General features: G+C 40.4%; 2 protein-coding genes across 3 annotated transcripts in view; one reads left to right on the forward strand and one right to left on the reverse strand.

Annotated features, from left to right (window-relative positions):
• The window catches only part of obscnb (obscurin, cytoskeletal calmodulin and titin-interacting RhoGEF b), a 48,704-nt gene extending 42,387 nt beyond the window's left edge, over positions 1–6,317 (forward strand). The window contains exons 72-80 of the mRNA XM_079447668.1: positions 1,056–1,214; positions 1,308–1,485; positions 1,579–1,692; positions 1,772–1,939; positions 2,705–2,807; positions 2,967–3,096; positions 3,299–3,401; positions 3,865–3,907; positions 4,206–6,317. Of these exons, the coding sequence (XP_079303794.1) occupies positions 1,056–1,214; positions 1,308–1,485; positions 1,579–1,692; positions 1,772–1,939; positions 2,705–2,807; positions 2,967–3,096; positions 3,299–3,401; positions 3,865–3,907; positions 4,206–5,238 (2,031 nt within the window). The 3' untranslated portion in view covers positions 5,239–6,317. The remainder of the gene's footprint in view (positions 1–1,055; positions 1,215–1,307; positions 1,486–1,578; positions 1,693–1,771; positions 1,940–2,704; positions 2,808–2,966; positions 3,097–3,298; positions 3,402–3,864; positions 3,908–4,205) is intronic.
• A 74-nt stretch (positions 6,318–6,391) lies between these two features.
• The window catches only part of gnal2 (guanine nucleotide binding protein (G protein), alpha activating activity polypeptide, olfactory type 2), a 16,006-nt gene continuing 4,075 nt past the window's right edge, over positions 6,392–18,322 (reverse strand). The window contains exons 1-12 of one of the 2 annotated variants that reach the window (XM_079447557.1): positions 17,690–18,322; positions 17,417–17,489; positions 16,449–16,503; positions 16,241–16,360; positions 14,776–14,873; positions 9,627–9,681; positions 9,426–9,499; positions 9,214–9,272; positions 9,000–9,120; positions 8,570–8,700; positions 8,230–8,297; positions 6,392–8,114 (exon numbers count right to left, since the gene is read on the reverse strand). In XM_079447557.1, the coding sequence (XP_079303683.1) occupies positions 7,968–8,114; positions 8,230–8,297; positions 8,570–8,700; positions 9,000–9,120; positions 9,214–9,272; positions 9,426–9,499; positions 9,627–9,681; positions 14,776–14,873; positions 16,241–16,360; positions 16,449–16,503; positions 17,417–17,489; positions 17,690–18,065 (1,377 nt within the window). In that variant the 5' untranslated portion in view covers positions 18,066–18,322 and the 3' untranslated portion in view covers positions 6,392–7,967. The remainder of the gene's footprint in view (positions 8,115–8,229; positions 8,298–8,569; positions 8,701–8,999; positions 9,121–9,213; positions 9,273–9,425; positions 9,500–9,626; positions 9,682–14,775; positions 14,874–16,240; positions 16,361–16,448; positions 16,504–17,416; positions 17,490–17,689) is intronic. The other variant, XM_079447556.1, reaches the window with a different exon arrangement.

Here is an 18,322-nt window from a genome sequence, read left to right on the forward strand (position 1 = left end):
GAGATTTTAGCAGCATCTAGTGGTGAGGTTGTGAATTGCAACCAATGGCTCACTCCACCCCTCTATTTCGAAACAATATGGCAGATGACACAGAACTAATGCTGGGTTCACACCAAATGTGAACAATCACGTTCCACGCTCTTTATTACTCGCGGTAAAAGTTTGTTATTCTCGGTTGAGTGACACGAAATGAAAAATATGTTTAAGCTTAGCAGAAGACGAGATTGATGCTCGTTCGAGGCAATCGCGCCGCCAGATTCGTTCTTTCCCACCTCCTGCCACAAGTTTGCGTCTATACGTGTCTTTGCATTGACTTTGTATTTCATTTATATGAGCAAAATGCTTAATTCGTGTTTGGTGTGATACCATTCTAATGCTGGTTTCACACCAAACGCGAACAAAAAAAGGGTCTTTGCATTGACTTTGTATTTACATTTACATTTACATTTATTCATTTGGCAGACGCTTTTATCCAAAGCGACTTACAAGTAGTTTTTATACAGTGTCACATTACTGCAGAGCAATCAGGGGTAAGGTGTCTTGCTCAAGGGCCCTTCAGTCATGACCTGCTGGCACTGAGATTCCACCTTTAACCTTCTGATCACAAGCCCAACGCTCTGATCATTAGCCCACAGCTGACCCCTAATTTGGTATGAGGCCAATGTAAGATGTCGTCGCGGTTACGCTTCTTTATCAAAGTAGATAACGTATTCTGTAGAGCAGTTTGTCCCTTTAGGGCTACTGTAGAAACAACATGGCCAATTCCATGTAGGCTGATGTATAGATCTAAATCTATAGCTATGTACATTATATTGCATTTCTGTCAGTAGATCCTCCTAAATATTACACACTGACCCCTTTAAACAAGTTCTTTAAAGTATTTATCATGAATAACACACAGCACAATAGTGAGGACTTATTATATTATTTCTTTACAGCTATGCCGCGTTAAAAATAAATGCGCTCAATTGTGAATTTTTAATCAAATGCGAATTAGTGTCTAACTGCACACATATTTAACTTACTGTATATAACACCTAAAAACTGTTTTGCAGGGACCTTTTACGGTTTGGGAGGGCGCACCTGGAGTTCGCACACCCTCTAGAGGTCATCACCGTCACGTCTTTCTCTTCAAAAACCATGTGGTCATCTGCAAGCAGAAGAGAGACACAACCACAGACACCCAGACATACGTCTTCAAGAACATGATGAAGGTATGAGACACTCAAAAAAACACCTCTGACTGAGAGGCTGGAAATGAGACCGTGGCCAATATTTCTTTAAATTCTCATTTGATTTGAACGTAGCTCACAAACATTGATGTAAACGAGACTGTGGAGGGAGACGAGCGAGCGTTCGAGATCTGGCACGAGCGAGAAGATTCTGTGAGGAAATACACGCTTCAGGCCCGGACCGTTATTCTGAAGAACTCCTGGCTCCGTGACCTCCGTGATCTTCAGCAGCGATACAGCATGCCAACGTGGTGTAAGCCGCCCACTCCTGCATCAACCACTTGTTAACACAGTAAACACGACACAATATTCACAACAATCTGTGTTTGTTCATCTGGGTTAACAGGCCCTCCAGATTTTGACGCAGTGCTGACAGATTACACAGCAGAACTCGGACAGACGGTTAAACTCGCCTGTAAGGTCACCGGCATTCCTAAACCACAGGTCACCTGGTATAAAGGTAAGGAATAAAATGTTGGGTTGATTCTCCTGGTGGGTTGTGTTGAAATACTTGAACCCGAATCTACTCTCTCAAACAGATGGGCGTCCCGTAGAGGTGGATCCTCATCACATCATCATCGAAGACCTGGATGGCTCCTGCACGCTCATCTTAGACAACATGACAGCAGACGACTCGGGACAGTACATGTGCTTTGCTACAAGCTCAGCGGGCAATGCCAGCACACTTGGAAAGATCACTGTGCAGGGTGAGTGACAGGACTGAGAAAAGAGAAAATGACGGATGAAATCTCTTTAATATCTCAATAGTTTTCCTGGACATCAGTGAGATTAAGTGGAGAGCAATTGGAAGTTGTTGCTTGAGTCTTTTGCATCTCAGATAGACAGAATTCTGACGAACGTGTCCGTCATTAGAGTTTGAGAAGAGAAACATTCATTTTACACCTTTATATTTTTTATAGTTTTGTCGAAAAGAAAGAACATTCTCTTAATCTGCTATAACTCATCTCATTTTATCTCTGAAAAAGAGCGTCATTACTTTCTCCACTTCATTGAACATGATATCATTCATTGGTCCCTTCATTCCTTACAGTAGAAAGATAACTTAAGGACTTTAGCAGTTAAGGGTCTCAAAATGATTGCTTCGGATGTGAAAAATACAGAAAATCGAACTCAGTCCGATTTGTTTTATGACGGATGGAAATATCGGAGGCAGTGTGTAAATGTGATTGACACAACGTGAGGTTGTATTTACTTTTTAGCGTGCAGAAATTTTGGATGCAAATTTCATACTTGATGTGCAATGGCCTTTAAGGTTTCTTTAAGTTTCTATAACTCTTTGTTCTTTCTTGCAACCCGTTTCTCATTAAGGGTTCCCTTGACCCTATATCTAAAGGGTTTTCTTAACTTGAGCGCTCTTGAGCTATAAAAGTGCAATATCTGAACAATAACATTGTCTTCTGGGTGATGTAAATTCAAGAAATTCCTGTTAATGCCGGTTCTTTCTCTTCCAGTACCTCCACGTTTTGTGAATAAGATCAGGAATGCTACGCTCTTTCCTGGAGAAGACGTTCAGTTCTCTTGCACCATTCAGAGTGCACCAAGTCCCAAAATAAGGTAACGGACCTGTCTAATATTTTAAAATGTAAATGTTAACCTCCGAGGAGTTTCATTAAAGTAAATTATACTGTACAAATGAAAAGTTTACACGATCAACTTCAAATAAATAAAAGTATGGCATAACCCTGATTAGTTGACCTGTATCTGTATGGACAGATGGTTTAAGGACGGTAAACTGCTGACAGATCAAGAGAAGTATCAGACGTACCGTGAACCTCGCAGTGGAGTTCTGGTTCTGGTTATTAAGAACCCTGGAGAGAGAGATCTGGGTCATTATGACTGTGAGGTATAAACCTGATGAATTGAGTCAATCCATTAACTTACACTGTTTTTTTAAACAACACTAGACGAGCACTTTCATACTGTAATCAAAATATTTTGTCTCTTGTAATTGTCCAATCTTGTTTTATTGTCATGTTAAATATGTGGAATGGTCTTTCATTTAGTTTCATAAATAATCTAATGATGATTGTACGGTTGATACGCAGCTGTCAAACCGTCTGGGCAGTGCCAGGTGTGCCGCTCAACTCGTCACTCCAGCTGTGGCGATGGCTGGTCAACGCAGAGCAGATCAGGCCATCTCTATAGAAGGTACATGTCTGTGAAAAGAATCTCCACAATAATAATCTTTTACATTGTAATTAATTTGTATAAATATTTGTCATTATTGTGTGCTTCTGTGTTTAATAAGCAGAATGTACGAGCGCTGTGCACCCGCCTATAGGCTCATATTCCTTACACGCTCTTTAAATAACTAAACATATATTGCACAGTTGACTTTAGACTTTAGAGCAGGTTTGAGTCGGTCTATGGCGCAGTTTATTTTCTGTTCCTTATAATAGCAATGCACGTGAGCACACCTCTATTATAGACCAACACACCCATGAGCACAAATGCATTTGCTATTTAAACAACGCGGCTCAGGACGGGAATATGAGATCTGTGTCGGGCTGAGACTAGTAAAACACTTGCGCCGCAATGTGCCCGGTGTACGATAAGACCCTATATGTTCCTTTTTTTATTGTTCATAATGTTGCGTTGTTTTTGCTTTTAGTGACAGAACAGGAGACAAAAATACCAAAGAAAACCATTATTATGTAAGTCTTACTTTTCATTTTGAATCTCATCCAATATTCTTTATTTAAACATCTGGTTTAATTTTATAAAATAATTTTACTTTTTTAATAAATTTTTAATGTCTAATTTACATGTATATAACTTAAAAAACGTATACTCCATTTGAGGGGCACTAAGTTGTGTTTTTTGTTTATTGACCTTTGGTGCCCTTTAATTGCCACATTCAAAATTTTTATAATTGCTAGTCTTGTGTTAAATTCTACCCCGAATGTGCGAATAATCACACTGTACAAACACATGTGCTTTTTCCACCGTAAGCGAGGAGACCATCACCACCGTGGTGAAGAACACACGCATGAAACGTCACGCATCCCCCCGAGCCTCCTCCATGGGAGCCTACCGCTCAGAGACCTCCACGCCCGAACCGCCCAGACAGAGACGACCTCCGGCTAGAAAGACCGTCCCGACACTCTATGTTCATGAGCCCACGGGGGCCACGGCCAGGAATCCCAGATGGGTAGAAGTCGAGGAGATAATCGAGTATAAAGTGAACAAATCACCTAGGTTACCAAGAAGAAGAGGTGTTTCCCCTGGTAAGCCGTCACCATCTGGCAACCCGAACACTAATAACTCGAACAACAAGTTGGTGGAGACCGCATCCATGGGTGCCGTCACTTTACAAGATGATGTTACACAAAATGAGGTGGAGGTCGACAATCTCCCCACAACATTTGGAGAAATCTCAGATCTAGATGAAGAAGAAGGAACGATCATCCTCAAGCCGGAAGACCATCAGGATGAACGAGACAGAGATGGTGCAACTCACAGGAATCCGATTCTCACTCTTGAAGACCTCGAGGATTACGTCCCTCAGGAAGGTGAAACCTTCGGCAGCGCTAAAGACCGCCAGCCAGCTGTCGAGACACCCTGCGAGATCTCAGTCTTGCAGAGAGAAATTAATGAACCAGTCATTGGCAAACCCGTTCTGTTGAACGTGGGCCGTCCCGTGGCACCCGCAAAGCCTCGCATGGGGTTCTTCAGCTCTTTTAAGGAGCACGTAAGCAGCATGTTTACTCCGAGTCCGTCAGCAAACACTGGCTCTCGGATGAGCCGAGAGAAGACCATACCCATTAGCGTGACCGGGGATCCTTCATCCGACTATTCACGCCATGGAATGGGCAGCTTCGCAAGGCTTGAGGTCCAGCCGACATACTGCTCTGAGGTCCAGAGAGGGATGGAGGGAGGCCAGCAAAGCTTTAAAACGCAAGTTTCTGCGCATACTAGCAGCTACGCGCCAACCAGACAAGTTACTGTGCAGATCACAAAGAGGAACACGTTTGAAAAGCAGTAGGAGAGAATCCAAGCCAGGACATGTGTTCTTGGATGCTGGAGGTACAGTAGAGGGATCGCCTCTGTCAAATTTTGCCTGATACTCTGGAGGTAAACATCAATCAGGAGGCTTCTGCTAACAGCAGATTCTCCGTAGTGAAGTTGCTAAACTCAACTATAACTAAACTTTATCCATCAAATGTCCCGAGACATACTTGACTTCCCGTAAGCACGACATCAAACATACAGCAGCACATAGGAACGATGTGAATCTGCAAATATGGACAATCCATCTGTCCAAGCACCAGAAACTCCTCAGATTTACTTTTCTGCAGTATCTTTGTTTGTGTAGAAATCCAAGAGAACTGCTCAAGTCAACAACTTGACCAATGTGATCTGAATAGTATTTCTGCGCGAATGTTTTTGAAAACGCTGTCATCATGCACTTATGCCATTTCAAACCTGCGTGACACAAAAGAAGATATTTTGAAGGACGACAGTAACCAGACAACATGGGCTCCCATTGACTTCAACTGTTAAAACACAAAACCATTTCTCAAAATATCTTCTTTTGTGTTCCACCGAAGAAAGTCACACATACAGATTCTGGTGGATAAATGATGACTTTTAGGTGAAATATCTCTTTAACGTGACATTTTTGTTTGTTAGGTTTGTAGTCTGATGATTGTTTCCAGGTGTTAGGATAATAGCTTAAGAACATTTTATGACTTTAGGAATATTTATTTTAAAACGTGTTTCTTGTGCGACATGTTTTGAAGCATGTAGTATTGACAGGTTTAAGGTTTTGGAGATGCAGTATTAACTAATAGATATGAAACGTGTTTGAATTCTAGAGACGAATGTTAATGTTGTGTCGTCTCAAATCTGTGTGTAACATAATTTTTATGGTTGAAAAACAAATATAACGGCCAAATAAAAACAAACATGTTTGTCTGGAAAAAATCAGCCCCTGAATCTCAGATGTTGATTTAAAGAGCAGCATGAATTTCAATGTGTGAATACATTGAGTTGGATTTTTAATTCAAGCTGATGTCAATAGAGAATGCCAATAAACAATAACAAACAATAAATGAATCAGTTTACTATATGCTTGTAAGATCCTCCAGCTCTTGTTTTGTGTATGATGGGTTGTAAATGGTGGGACACGCAGAGTTCAATATTGCACTCTCATTTATTCATTTCACTCCAGACATGCTTACCTATGTGTGTAAGTACACATCTTCACCGTATACATACCAAGGTATGTATACACCGACACACACATAATTAAACATGTAGAATTGTACATATATATTTATATAGACCTATAAATTTACATGTACGCACGTTTATAAAGGAGTGCACACAACGCACTCTTGCTCACGCACTCACTCACACGCGCGCGCACACACACACGAAACATACAAATGTCATGCGTCTGTGGCTCAATGTTTGTCTCCTGTCCGCACACACACAGACACAACGTGTCACAAACATGAATATATATATATATCGCAGACATACTTCATATCCAAAAAGGTTCCTCTGAAAACAACACCAGGTTGTGATTTTGGACACTTCAACTTGTTTTTTTTCTTACATTTTTGTTTTGTTTTGTTAAAGCTGAAAATTCAAATGAAACTGAAACAAAGAGACAAAGAAAGGCATGGTGCTGTTCCGTCTGATCATAACCGCAAGTAAGGGGTCAATTTGCATAATGTATACAGGCTTTTAGGATTTTCTGTTCCTATATTTATTATTTTTTGTAATAAAGAGCTTTTTGTCTTTTTATATAAACAAAGCAGATAAACAAATGAACGAATGGAAAAGAAACAAAACTCTACAGATTAGGTTCCCATCCACAGTCCCTTCTGCTGACGGGGTGACATCAAGCTGTACAGCGCAGTCAAAAAACAGATCTCAGCTTCATTTACAGGTACAGCCATAATCAAGGCACAAAGATCTACAAGTAGATTTTTTACTCTCTTTCAATAAAGTTGTACAAAATAATATAACATTTTATAGTCTGTACAGGAAAGAAAAGTCACCCTTGCACAGTCCGTACAAGTTAAGAACTGAATTAAGAACCGGGGACAAGCGCTCATCTTTATGTTGCCAGAGCCGCTTCCCGGCGTTACGATGGCTCCGCCCCTTCCTGTTCAAGAGGACACCAGCGGGACCGAGAAGTTCATGGTGCGATGCTACATTGTGTCCATCTCGTGAAAGGAAAAATGGAAAAGTGCGTTACTTCACGTCGTGGTTTTTATCTCCTCGTCCCAGTGTCTGGCAACCCCTGTCCCCCTCACCCCGCGGGCGCTCTTCAGTGTCTGGACACGGAAAGCAGCAGAGAGCCTTAGAGGTCAGAAGGTCAAGGTTCAGGGTGCAAAACTAGGGCTCCCGGAGGTCACAAGGTGATCTTCATAAACCGTCAGGCGGCAGCACGTATATACACAACGATATCGTTTTTATTTCTAACAAAACGTAAGGAGGTAGCCAGAGGCTCGGTGGAATGGCGAACATAAAGGCGACAAAGATTGGCGAACTCAAAAACACAGGGAAGAATCCCAGTCTCGTCCTAAACTCAACCGACTCAAAGAACCATTTAAAACCCCCCAAAAAAGCAAGTCAAGGACAGAGGGGTGGTCTTCCAAACATCAGTAGTATTCGCTGTCTGCCGGTGTAGGCGGGGCTGGCGGGGGCGGGGGGGGGTTTGGAGACAGGTTGGAAACGAGCGCGAGGGTCCCGGCGAGATCACAAGAGTTCGTACTGTCGCAGGTGCATCCGCTGGATGATGTCTCTGCAGTCGTTGAACACCCGCCTGATGTTTTCCGTGTCCACCGCACACGTGAAATGGGGGTAACAGTAGTGACGGCCCTCTCCGCTTTCAGTGCTGATCCTCTGTGATGGCAGAAAATAGGAAGAAAATGTCAACGACTGATCTCCTGCGGCTCAATAAAGGGACTGTAACAGATGCTTTGTGGTCATCTTAAATCTGCAGAATGAGAACACTAACCAGAAACTCGTCGCGGATGAAAAACTTGGCTCTTGTCACTCGGGGATCTTCTCCAGGCTCTGGAATCACTGAAACAAGACCTGCCAGGTTACTACACATCAAACCCGTGAGCCACTGACACATAGATCTGTCATGTTCATCTACAGTATAGATAAACACAGATTCATTTGAGACGTTCAGTAATAATGATATTCAAGAGGTTTGTGGTGTTCTGTTGCATGACAACATTCTAAGGAAACATTGACATACATTGATCAAATTCATTTCTTTCAATTAATAAAGTATACCGGGTCTATTTCATAGTGATCTGTCGAAAACATTTGATTTGAGAAAACTCTACCTTTGTCTGGGATGGTATACCGAGTATATTCGGGAAAATAATCTTCAATTTTGGATTTTCCCGCAAGTACTTTCTCTGCCAGCATGTCCTGTTTGTTGAGAAACAATATGACAGAAATCGTCCGTAACCATCTGTAGAGAGATCAAAAGAGAAACAGAGGTCAGGGGTCGATAACACATGAACGAAAAGCCTGTTGTACTGCAAGTCCTTACTGTAACTTCTGTCAAATATAACAATATATCAACCATTTACAATGTGTTTGCTTTAATGAATTCCTTTCTAATTTGTATTTTTAGTAACACACCTTTTCGATTTGTTGCACTTGCATACAGAAGAAAGATGAAACTATCTGAATCTTTAATGTTGTCAGTTCCATAATAAGTTGTATGTTCAAAGATCAAACAGTCAGATATTATTATGAAGATGTAACCTGTTGTTCCAGATACTGCGAAATAGGTCGAGTGCCTCCCGTAGTCTGTTTGTGTTGTTGTCTTCCCTAATGACCATGTTATAGCTGCTGCTCGCGACCACAAAGATGATCGCCGTGACGTCTGCCGAGAAACAGCCAATCAGCACCAAACTTCAGCACAACTATTTGATATAAAACCAGTTTCATTTAACTCTGTAGCGTTCACACAATTTACCATTAAAACACTGAATCCATTTTCTTCTTTCGTCTCTTTGACCCCCTACATCAAACATGCTGAAGGAGAGAGAGAGAGAGAGAGAGAGAGATTAGCCTGTAGAATGTCTCCCTCTTGTGGACAACCAGAGATGTGACGCTTCAAAACAACTGCTCCAGTTGACATCATTTTCCATTTTAGAGTTTAACTTTATTATTACTATGTGGACTCACTGAAAGTTAACTTTGTCAACTTGAAATCGCGTCTCGAAAATCCCTGATGTTAAAACTCTGCAGCGAAGCAAATCCTAAGAGAGAGAGAAAGTGTGTTAGGTAAAACAAACCAGAGGAACATTCTTGACAAACATGGTCTCTGTGTGATTTAAAAAACATTTACGCAATCTCATCCATATAGAAGAAGGTGTGCTTGTGTACCTGATCTGTTGGAGTGTAGTCGCTCTGTCTCACTGCGTCGATCCGATCCAGAAAACTGAAAAGACACAAACACAGAAGAACTATTATTATTCTTGTCCAAGTATTTATATTTTATACTTCATAATCTATGGCCAGAAACAAATATGGCACAAAATGTATCTGAATATAAACACAACATCTTGCTCTTTATTCAGATACAGTATGTTATTAACAATATAGTTAGTATAGTAAAAAACATTACAACACACAAGCAAAGCTTATTGTGACAATAAATCCAAATATACAATAAATAATACATCTTTGGTCCTAAACTCATCCGAGCATCTTGAGACTATTTTGAGATTATATTTGACTAAAAGTCCAAATGTGTGAGTGTCATTTATGTGATACACTCACTGGACGTGAAAGAGAACTAACCATCCCTAGAGCTAGTATACTGAAGTATGTTAGATAACAAGGCCTCAGTTCTTTCTCTTCGCTTTCCTGCAGAAAGGCAGAATAGAAGCCTGACAGTTCTCTGTGACCGTCATGTGATGTTACTGCTATCAGCACAAACGCAGACAAATATAGAGCCGTCCCACAAGCTTGTGACAACAAGACGATCTGTAACGACACTGCCTAAAAACATGATCCACAGATAAAGACTAATGGGTTTGTGTGGATACTTCCCTACTATTTGATGTTTAACCTTTTTTAGAAATGGTATGATAGTACAGACAGAGATCATGGGAGGGTTGTTACTACACATTTTGTCTTTGGATACAAGATTTCCTCTTATAATGTCTACATAATAATGATCATGTGAATATTGTCCGAGATATGTTAATCAATATTTTAATTTATTAAAGCACTTCGCATAAAAACATCGGACATTAGAAAGCCTAATCTGAGGCATGACGCTGGAATACAAAGATTTAAGACTTAAAGACACATAAAAGCCACCAAATAGGAGTTCTCCATCACAGCAGTCAAACGTAAACTAAACATTCAAAGTCATACATTAAAAAACAACCGTTTATAAAGACATCTGTCCTTAACATTCTTGAAACTGTGAGGCTAGCTGAAGTTCAAGTAGTTGAAGTAATGAAAAAACTCATTTTCTGACCCTCATGCCATCTCAGATGTATTTGACTTTTTCACTTTATGTATAAAGGTCTCAACTTGTTAAAGCTCCAACAATCACAAACTTCAATCATAGATGTGATCCAAACAAAGAACATATCAAAACGTCTTCATGAAAACCAATAGAGACCCATAAGAGGGCAATATTTAATATCGACCTGTTGCCGACTGCAAATCTCATTGGTTCTCCTGCGTCCCGTGAACTTGTATCATATGACAACCAATCACAAGACACAAATGAGATTTCAAGTTAGCAACGTGAAGCCATAATTGATTAAAAACTTTTATGGGTTTCAGTTTTGTTACTACAAATGATGAGTTTGGTTCCAAGATGACATAACTCAATAGAAAACATGATTTTAGAAACATGATGTTAACATGTTTTAATGTGTTTGTTTGCCGTATTTTTCTTTTTTTATGGCTCAAATCAAAACAAAACAACTGCATGTTGATTGATATTAATACAGAGTTTTCTCATTTTGGAACCAAACCTTTCACATATAACAACTTATCATGATTTCATGTTTATATGGGTTTGATTTGCTTTCAATTGAACAAACTAAGCTCAAAACATTAATCGTTTCCTATAATAAACGCATCGTTTCGACATATTGACATAAACACTGTAAAACCTGACCTATTTAAAACTTAAGTTCAAAATCTGCTTTCAATTTTGAAGTGACATCATTTAATAAGTAAGTTTAACATCATTTCATTTCAAATGACAGATAGTTTGAAGTTAAGATTGGTTAAACTCATTTTTTAAGTCAGTTCAACATCATTAAAATGAAGGTGACTTGAAAAGCCAATTTGAAGGATGTAGGCAGGCTTTAAAGTAAGTTTTTAAGTTGAATCTTTTACAGTGATGTTTTTGTATTAAAAAAATCTAATGAAGTCACAAACATCTGGAATAATATGAGGGTGAGTTAATTTCGGGTGCTGTTTCAAACACTGAGCAGCAGGGGGCGTGTGTCTGTTGTCCACCCTAACTGAAGCTCGCTCATCTGTGAGTGGCAGAACAGCCATATGTTTCTCTTGAGAGCTTTATGAAGGCCTAGTGTGCATTAGAAGGGCGGTGGATCTGTATGTATACATAGACAAAGTTTGTGAACAAAACGCACAAGAACAACAAGTTACAGTTTGTGTAAGAACAAGACTCCAAATAAAGTGATTCATCATCACGCTTGTTAAGAGCATGAGCAGACATCTTCTGTATGTTCTGTACAGCAGATTAGATCAAATATTCAGATTGTCCTCTATGACCACTGTGTACACTGGTTAAGATCCAAAAGCACAAGGAAACTGCACCTGGACTGGAGTCGTTCCAAAACCAGTATATCCAGTTCACACCGAACAATACAAGAATGTTTGAACACATCTGACATGTTCTACTGACTTTACTAGCTCAGAGGATTTATAGGGCCAGTGTATGAGACACGAGGCAGTCTGTGATGTAGAAAACCTTCCTTTTTACATTACGATTCTTGACTGTTCAAAGAAAACATCTTAAAGAAATACACGACATGCACAGCAGTACAGGAGAGAACCCAACCTGACTACCTCTGGGTTTCAGATCACTTCTGTTTGGGCGAGTATTTAAAAAGCCATCATTACAAATATCTGTGATACCTGAGAACTCAGAGTCTGTTCACATGGACATGAAACGAAAGAGGCCAATTCAGGGCTCAGGATGGGTTTGGGAAAAAAATTCAACCCTTCATTTAAAACAGATGAAGTCAAACATTTCGGTTTCCGTTGAAATGAAATAAAAAAGATATTATTGGAAATGTTTTCGCTAAGGAGACATTTCTCTTTTATATTATTAGTTTGAGGCACTAAAATGATAACTGGAAATTTAAGCTAAAACTGAAATAAAATAAATGACAAAAGGATTTAAGCATTTAAGTCACAAAAATGAAACTAAAATTAACAAAAAACTGAATCTAAAAAATAACAGCCAGTTTAAAATATAACAATATCAGATATTTATGTTTTTTTTTATATTTTTTAATAGTCACATAACCTGTCATGAAGTATGCAGAAAAATATTTAAGAATGACTCTCCCCTTCTAACACTGAACAATGAGCTTCAAAACACAAAAGATGAATCTGAAAGTATTGTTCGTATGTATTTGTGTCATGATCCTCCCAATAATCTCTCATCAATGACTGTTGCTGTTTGTTTTTAAGCGGACGACTCTTCTGTTTTCTCCTGACGGCTGATGGATTTCTCTGAAATAGCAGCCTCGAATGCTAAAAAAAGAATTCATAATCTGTTGCTATTTCTGTGGACCGCACGTGTGCCTGTTTGTTTGTGCATCTCCATGAAAAAGGCAAACGCTGTTTCTAAGTGAACGTTTGTCCCCTTTCGGCACATATAAGCGCACGCACACACATACACGGCCCTTTCTGCGCCTCACCTTCTCTTTCTGACCTTCCTTTGTTTACGCGCATTGCCGGGATCCTCCCTTTGATTCGGCGGCGCGCGCACACACACACACACACACACACACGTGATGCCGTCCGCCAGTGAGTGCTCTGCAGTGCTGCGCTATAAATAGCTCCTGCTTGGCCCGGCTGCTCTGTTCCTTTACATAAGCTCTGATGGAGGGTGTGGAGGGGGGCAGACAGCCCGACCACAATCTCCATACGGCCTGCGCACACTGGGAGCTCTGGCTCGGACCGGTGCCTTCACAAAAACTCATTTTTACCCGTTTGATTTCCAACATTGCCATCTTTCATACAAACACGCATTTGTGTGTCCTGGTTTAACCGGTTGCTTTATGATCTTAAAATAGACACACGACAGAAAAACAGAAAGCAACTCAGACAGATGTCACACAATCACGAGGGATCGAGAATTCATCTCACAGGTCATGTCTGTGAATGTATGCTTTACGGTTTAAGACAGAACTTTTTTTAAGCTGTAATCTGTAACTATTTGAGTTAAATATGAACATAAATCAGTTACCAAGCAGGTACTTTACAATGAGTGAGCTCACCGATTCACAACGCTATACTTACAATAATCATTTAGAAGTTGTCGGGTAGGAATTTTGAAGACTTTTAAATGTATTTTCAAATCATTCAAATATATTTCACAAACGTACCCGATTCACAACAATAAACACACTATAACAGTTCATAATCAGAGTTGTCGGGTATGATTTTTGAACACAATTTTTTATATATATTTTCAAATAATTATAATATATTTTACAAACTTACCCTGATTCACAACAGTAAACTTACAACGATCTATAATCGGAGTTGTCGGGTACGATTTTGAAATACTCTAAATGTACTTATACCGCATTTTAAAACAAATATCCTGCAGCTCTTAAAATCACAGTTATGACTTTTGCGTGGGCAAGAATGACTCTTTATTCATTCTTAGAATAAATCTTAGCCAAAAATGTAGTTTTCAAAGCTAAACCCAAGTCACAAAAACAGCTTAATATGACGTTCGTTCTTTGCAACACACATAATATGTAACGGTATATCACAGAAACGAGACAAACTATTACATTTCTACATAAGCGTCAGGGCAAAATGTGTTTTTTACCCACTAAACAACTAAACTGTGATGAGAAACGAGTAAAAAGTGTGAAGCTTCTTCAAACAAACACAACTATCGTACCAACCACGGATGAACCTGAATTACAGCAAACACATCCGAGCAGATATCGATTCAAAGATGTATAACAGAGGAATTCTGGGTATCGTAAAGGTCTTCCACAAAGAACAAGTCTGTATTCAGAGCAGCTGGGTGTCTGTGGAGTTTCTCCAGGCTTTTCTCTGATGAAGAGACAACAGTCGCCATTATGTGTCAGGCACCGCGCTGGATACTGATGATGATATCTGTGTTCTACAAAGCTGCTGACCGCCTCTCATGACCCGAGCACCTCCTCGCTCCTTCATAACCTGACACACGTGACTCTCTGAACCGCCACTATCAACTAAACCCGTCGCAGCACAAGAAACTCAAGACCGTTTTAAGCGTGTAAGTAAATGTAGTGATACTCACTAATGCGCACAGTCGATGAGCTGATATTCGTTGGAGCGCTCGTAACATGCCTTCACTCCTTCATCCTGCCACAGTTTCTTCGCGTGGTCAAAAAACTCCTGCCAAGAAATGAACATGTGCACAAACATGTTTAAAACAACACAACGACTTCAACTAAGTTGCATGTTCTGGTTTTGGCAACTACTTTCTTATTTTCACTTTTCCGTTCAGTTGGTTCTGAACACAACTTTGATCATCACCCGACTTTCACAGTATTTATTGTGTTTATCACCTGTTGAACACTGACTAGAGTCAAGACTAAAGTTGAAAAATGAAAATAAACAAACACTTTCAGAAGTAGAAATGATGGTTTCTTTTTCAAAACAGAATTTGAAACACTGATGTTGCATATATACACTCATTGTAAGTTTATTGTACAAACTTAAAGAATTACCATACAGCATATGTCATTATTAAGCGAGTGTCTCATAAGGCACTTATTGTGCAGCCTGGATCATCACGATTATGAGTTTTGTGTGGGCAAACATCACTCACATATCTCAGAAAACCCAACAAAAATTACAACAACAACATTGTACCTTACGCCGTGTGGGATATTTTGTGATATAAATGTGCCATATCAGAGTGAATATTTTAACAATGTAAGATAAAAACAGATATATGTACATTTCAAAACCTGATGTGAACTGCCACGGTCCTGTAATGCCAGAGAATACAGACAACATTCGTACAATCAGAAGTTGATGGAAAACTTTTTTTGTATGCTGCCACAAGCGACATGAACAATTATAATTTCCTAAAACAATGAAAACATTTTTAGTTTAACACCGTTCAAAACTACACATTACAACAGGACTTCTATTTAAAAGAAACAACAGCACTGACGCCGTGCGTCTGTCCTTTCATACACACTCCTGCATTCAGTGTGCAAGGTTAATGCTAACAAACATCTCAGACGGCACAGAAATGACGGCTATGCTAACAGACAGCGTCAGCTAGATTGAGACACAACTCCGGCTGGGTGTCAGTTTCAGGTCAATTCATCTAGAACACGAGATGTGAAGGAATTCTTCACATTTCAAATCTCCAACATAATTCCAAAGTTGTCATGTGATTCTTTGAACGGGTGAAACTCTTACTTCACAAAAGACTATCTGTAAACGTACACAACAACATCAAACTACAGGCCATCAAAATATCTTACTCATTGAACAACAAGTACAGGACTCATCTTAAGCCAAGATTAACTCATTGTGCATCAATGTGACGAAACAACAATACATTTTTGAAAAGCTTTTACAGCGACTTTATTCCCAAACAACACCACCACAATAATACAATCAGACAAATGATGTGGCACGTAACGGATCGACACCATCATAGTGTGACCTCAACCAAAGCAAAGTAGGAAGATTCAAATGTCATTCAAAGCGACTCGGGTCAATGATGAAAATGAGACTCTTACCTGCGTGTAGTCGAAATCAGAGAGCGGCGCTATGCTTTTGATGTAGTCGATCCTAAACTGGTCCTCCGGATTAGCGAGTGGAACGGGTGGTATTAAAGTGCTCATTGCTGACACTATAGTCTAAAAACCAAAGACACACGAGAGATGAGAATCCTTCTAGAAAAAACAAATGAGTCAAATCTAAATCCAGAATGACAAGTTCACTTACCACGATGGCATCCTTCACATTTTTACGAATGTCTTGAATTTTCTGTTTCTTTTCTCTGCGTGTGAAAACGTGAGTGAGGAGTTAATGCAGTGACGCCATTCTACCGTTCAACCTTTTATTCTTTTCACTGCAATTACTGTATATTCATCCAAACATGTCCGTCAGTCAATGTTTAAGATATTCACATAACTCACATTTAACTCCAATACATTTAACCGCTAGCTGTAAATGAATAGAATAGTTTGTGACAAATGCAAATCTTGAATCTTAAAAAGTAGCATGTTCCTTAAGTTCCTGTCATTCATGTGACATCAAGCCTTCATTTATTAGCCCATAATGTTACACTTCATATGATCTGTATTGATAATTGACTCTTTTTGATCCCATTTGGTGTTCCAAGGAAAGAATGTTCGCATGCGGGTTTGGAACATCATGAGGGCCGAACAAATATTGACAACGTTTTAATTTTGGCTGAACTTTCTCACTTAGTATTTTTATCTTGTTTTCCAGTACAAATGTCAAAAGATTCACGAATGAAGATGCATTTTCTTTTCATGCCAAAAACAATCATCGATCACTAACTATAAGGTTGTTTCTCTTCCCCCACTGGCAGATTGTTCAGCCTGTTTGAAGCAGTTTGACTTGTTTACTCTCGATTCAAGAATGTTTAGCCATTTGTACCGGAAAACAAGACAAGGATACCGAGTAAGAAAGTGCAGGTATCGAAGACACAGTATATTGATCGTGTTTCGGTCAGCGCAGGCAAGTACGTATCAGGACATACCGCGGTATCGTGTTTAAGGAAGTGGGCATGCAACTTTAACACACAGAGGCCTACCTGCGTTTCCAGCGCATCATGACCGTACACACGACACGAAACCCACCCCGCGTTCACAAGACCCCCCGAAACACACGCGATCGATGATCGAAACGTCATATGACTCGATAAAAATCAAACGCGTACTCACTCTGCGTTAAAGCCGTTGACGTGAAGAATCCTCATCTGCTTCACGATAGTGCTCTTACCCGACTCGCCAGCCCCTGCGGAACAAACACAGCCATTTAATACCAAGAAAGTGTCGCGCGCGGAGACTGATCTCGATATCGCGGTGTGATCTCGATATGTGCGATGATCCCGACATGCCATTTTGAGCTGTCAAACAAACATGGTGCGCTCGAGCACACGGTCTCGTGCCGCTCTTACATTTCACACGATAACGCCTCGTGTCGCAGACTCTTACCCAATAACAAGAGTCGATGCGTGGCTTTATACGCCTGTCGCTCTTTTTGCAACTGTTTATTGATCCTCTTGTCGGTGTCTCGCTGTGTTTTCTCGTCGATGCGCTGGTCTTCGGTTTTCCCGTTACCGAAACACCCCATCTTACCCCCTTGAACCCGGTCCTCACGAACGATAGATCCAATATAGACTCCGAACGACACGGCAGATATCAAAACGAACAGGGAAGGATAAAAAGGCAGGTCCTCCGTCGCCGGGAAGGTGTGTTTTTCGCGTGTCAACCATGTATCAGGCAGCCCGGACATCTGGCGGTCGTTCAGCCGACGGGATTGATGAAAGCGATCACATATCGATCGGCGGGGTGGGATGTGAACTTGCATCTGGATCTGGGGGTCTCCGCGAGCCCCTGCCAGGAGCCCTTCCCGTGTCTTCTCTCGCCCTCTCTCACTGTGCGAGATTCTCTGCCCGCGTCTCTCTCTCTCTCTCTCTCTCTCTCTGCGACTCAACACTGCCTCTATCTCCGACACGCGGTATGAGAAGCCGGGAAACCGTTACAACTGGATCTCCTCGACGTTACAACATCAAAACAAGACCGCGTCATGAACCGAGCGGATGTTACAGTGTAACGCGATGAGCG

The sequence above is a fragment of the Barbatula barbatula genome (assembly GCF_947034865.1).
Source record: "Barbatula barbatula genome assembly, chromosome: 23".
Taxonomy (NCBI): Eukaryota; Metazoa; Chordata; class Actinopteri; order Cypriniformes; family Nemacheilidae; genus Barbatula; species Barbatula barbatula.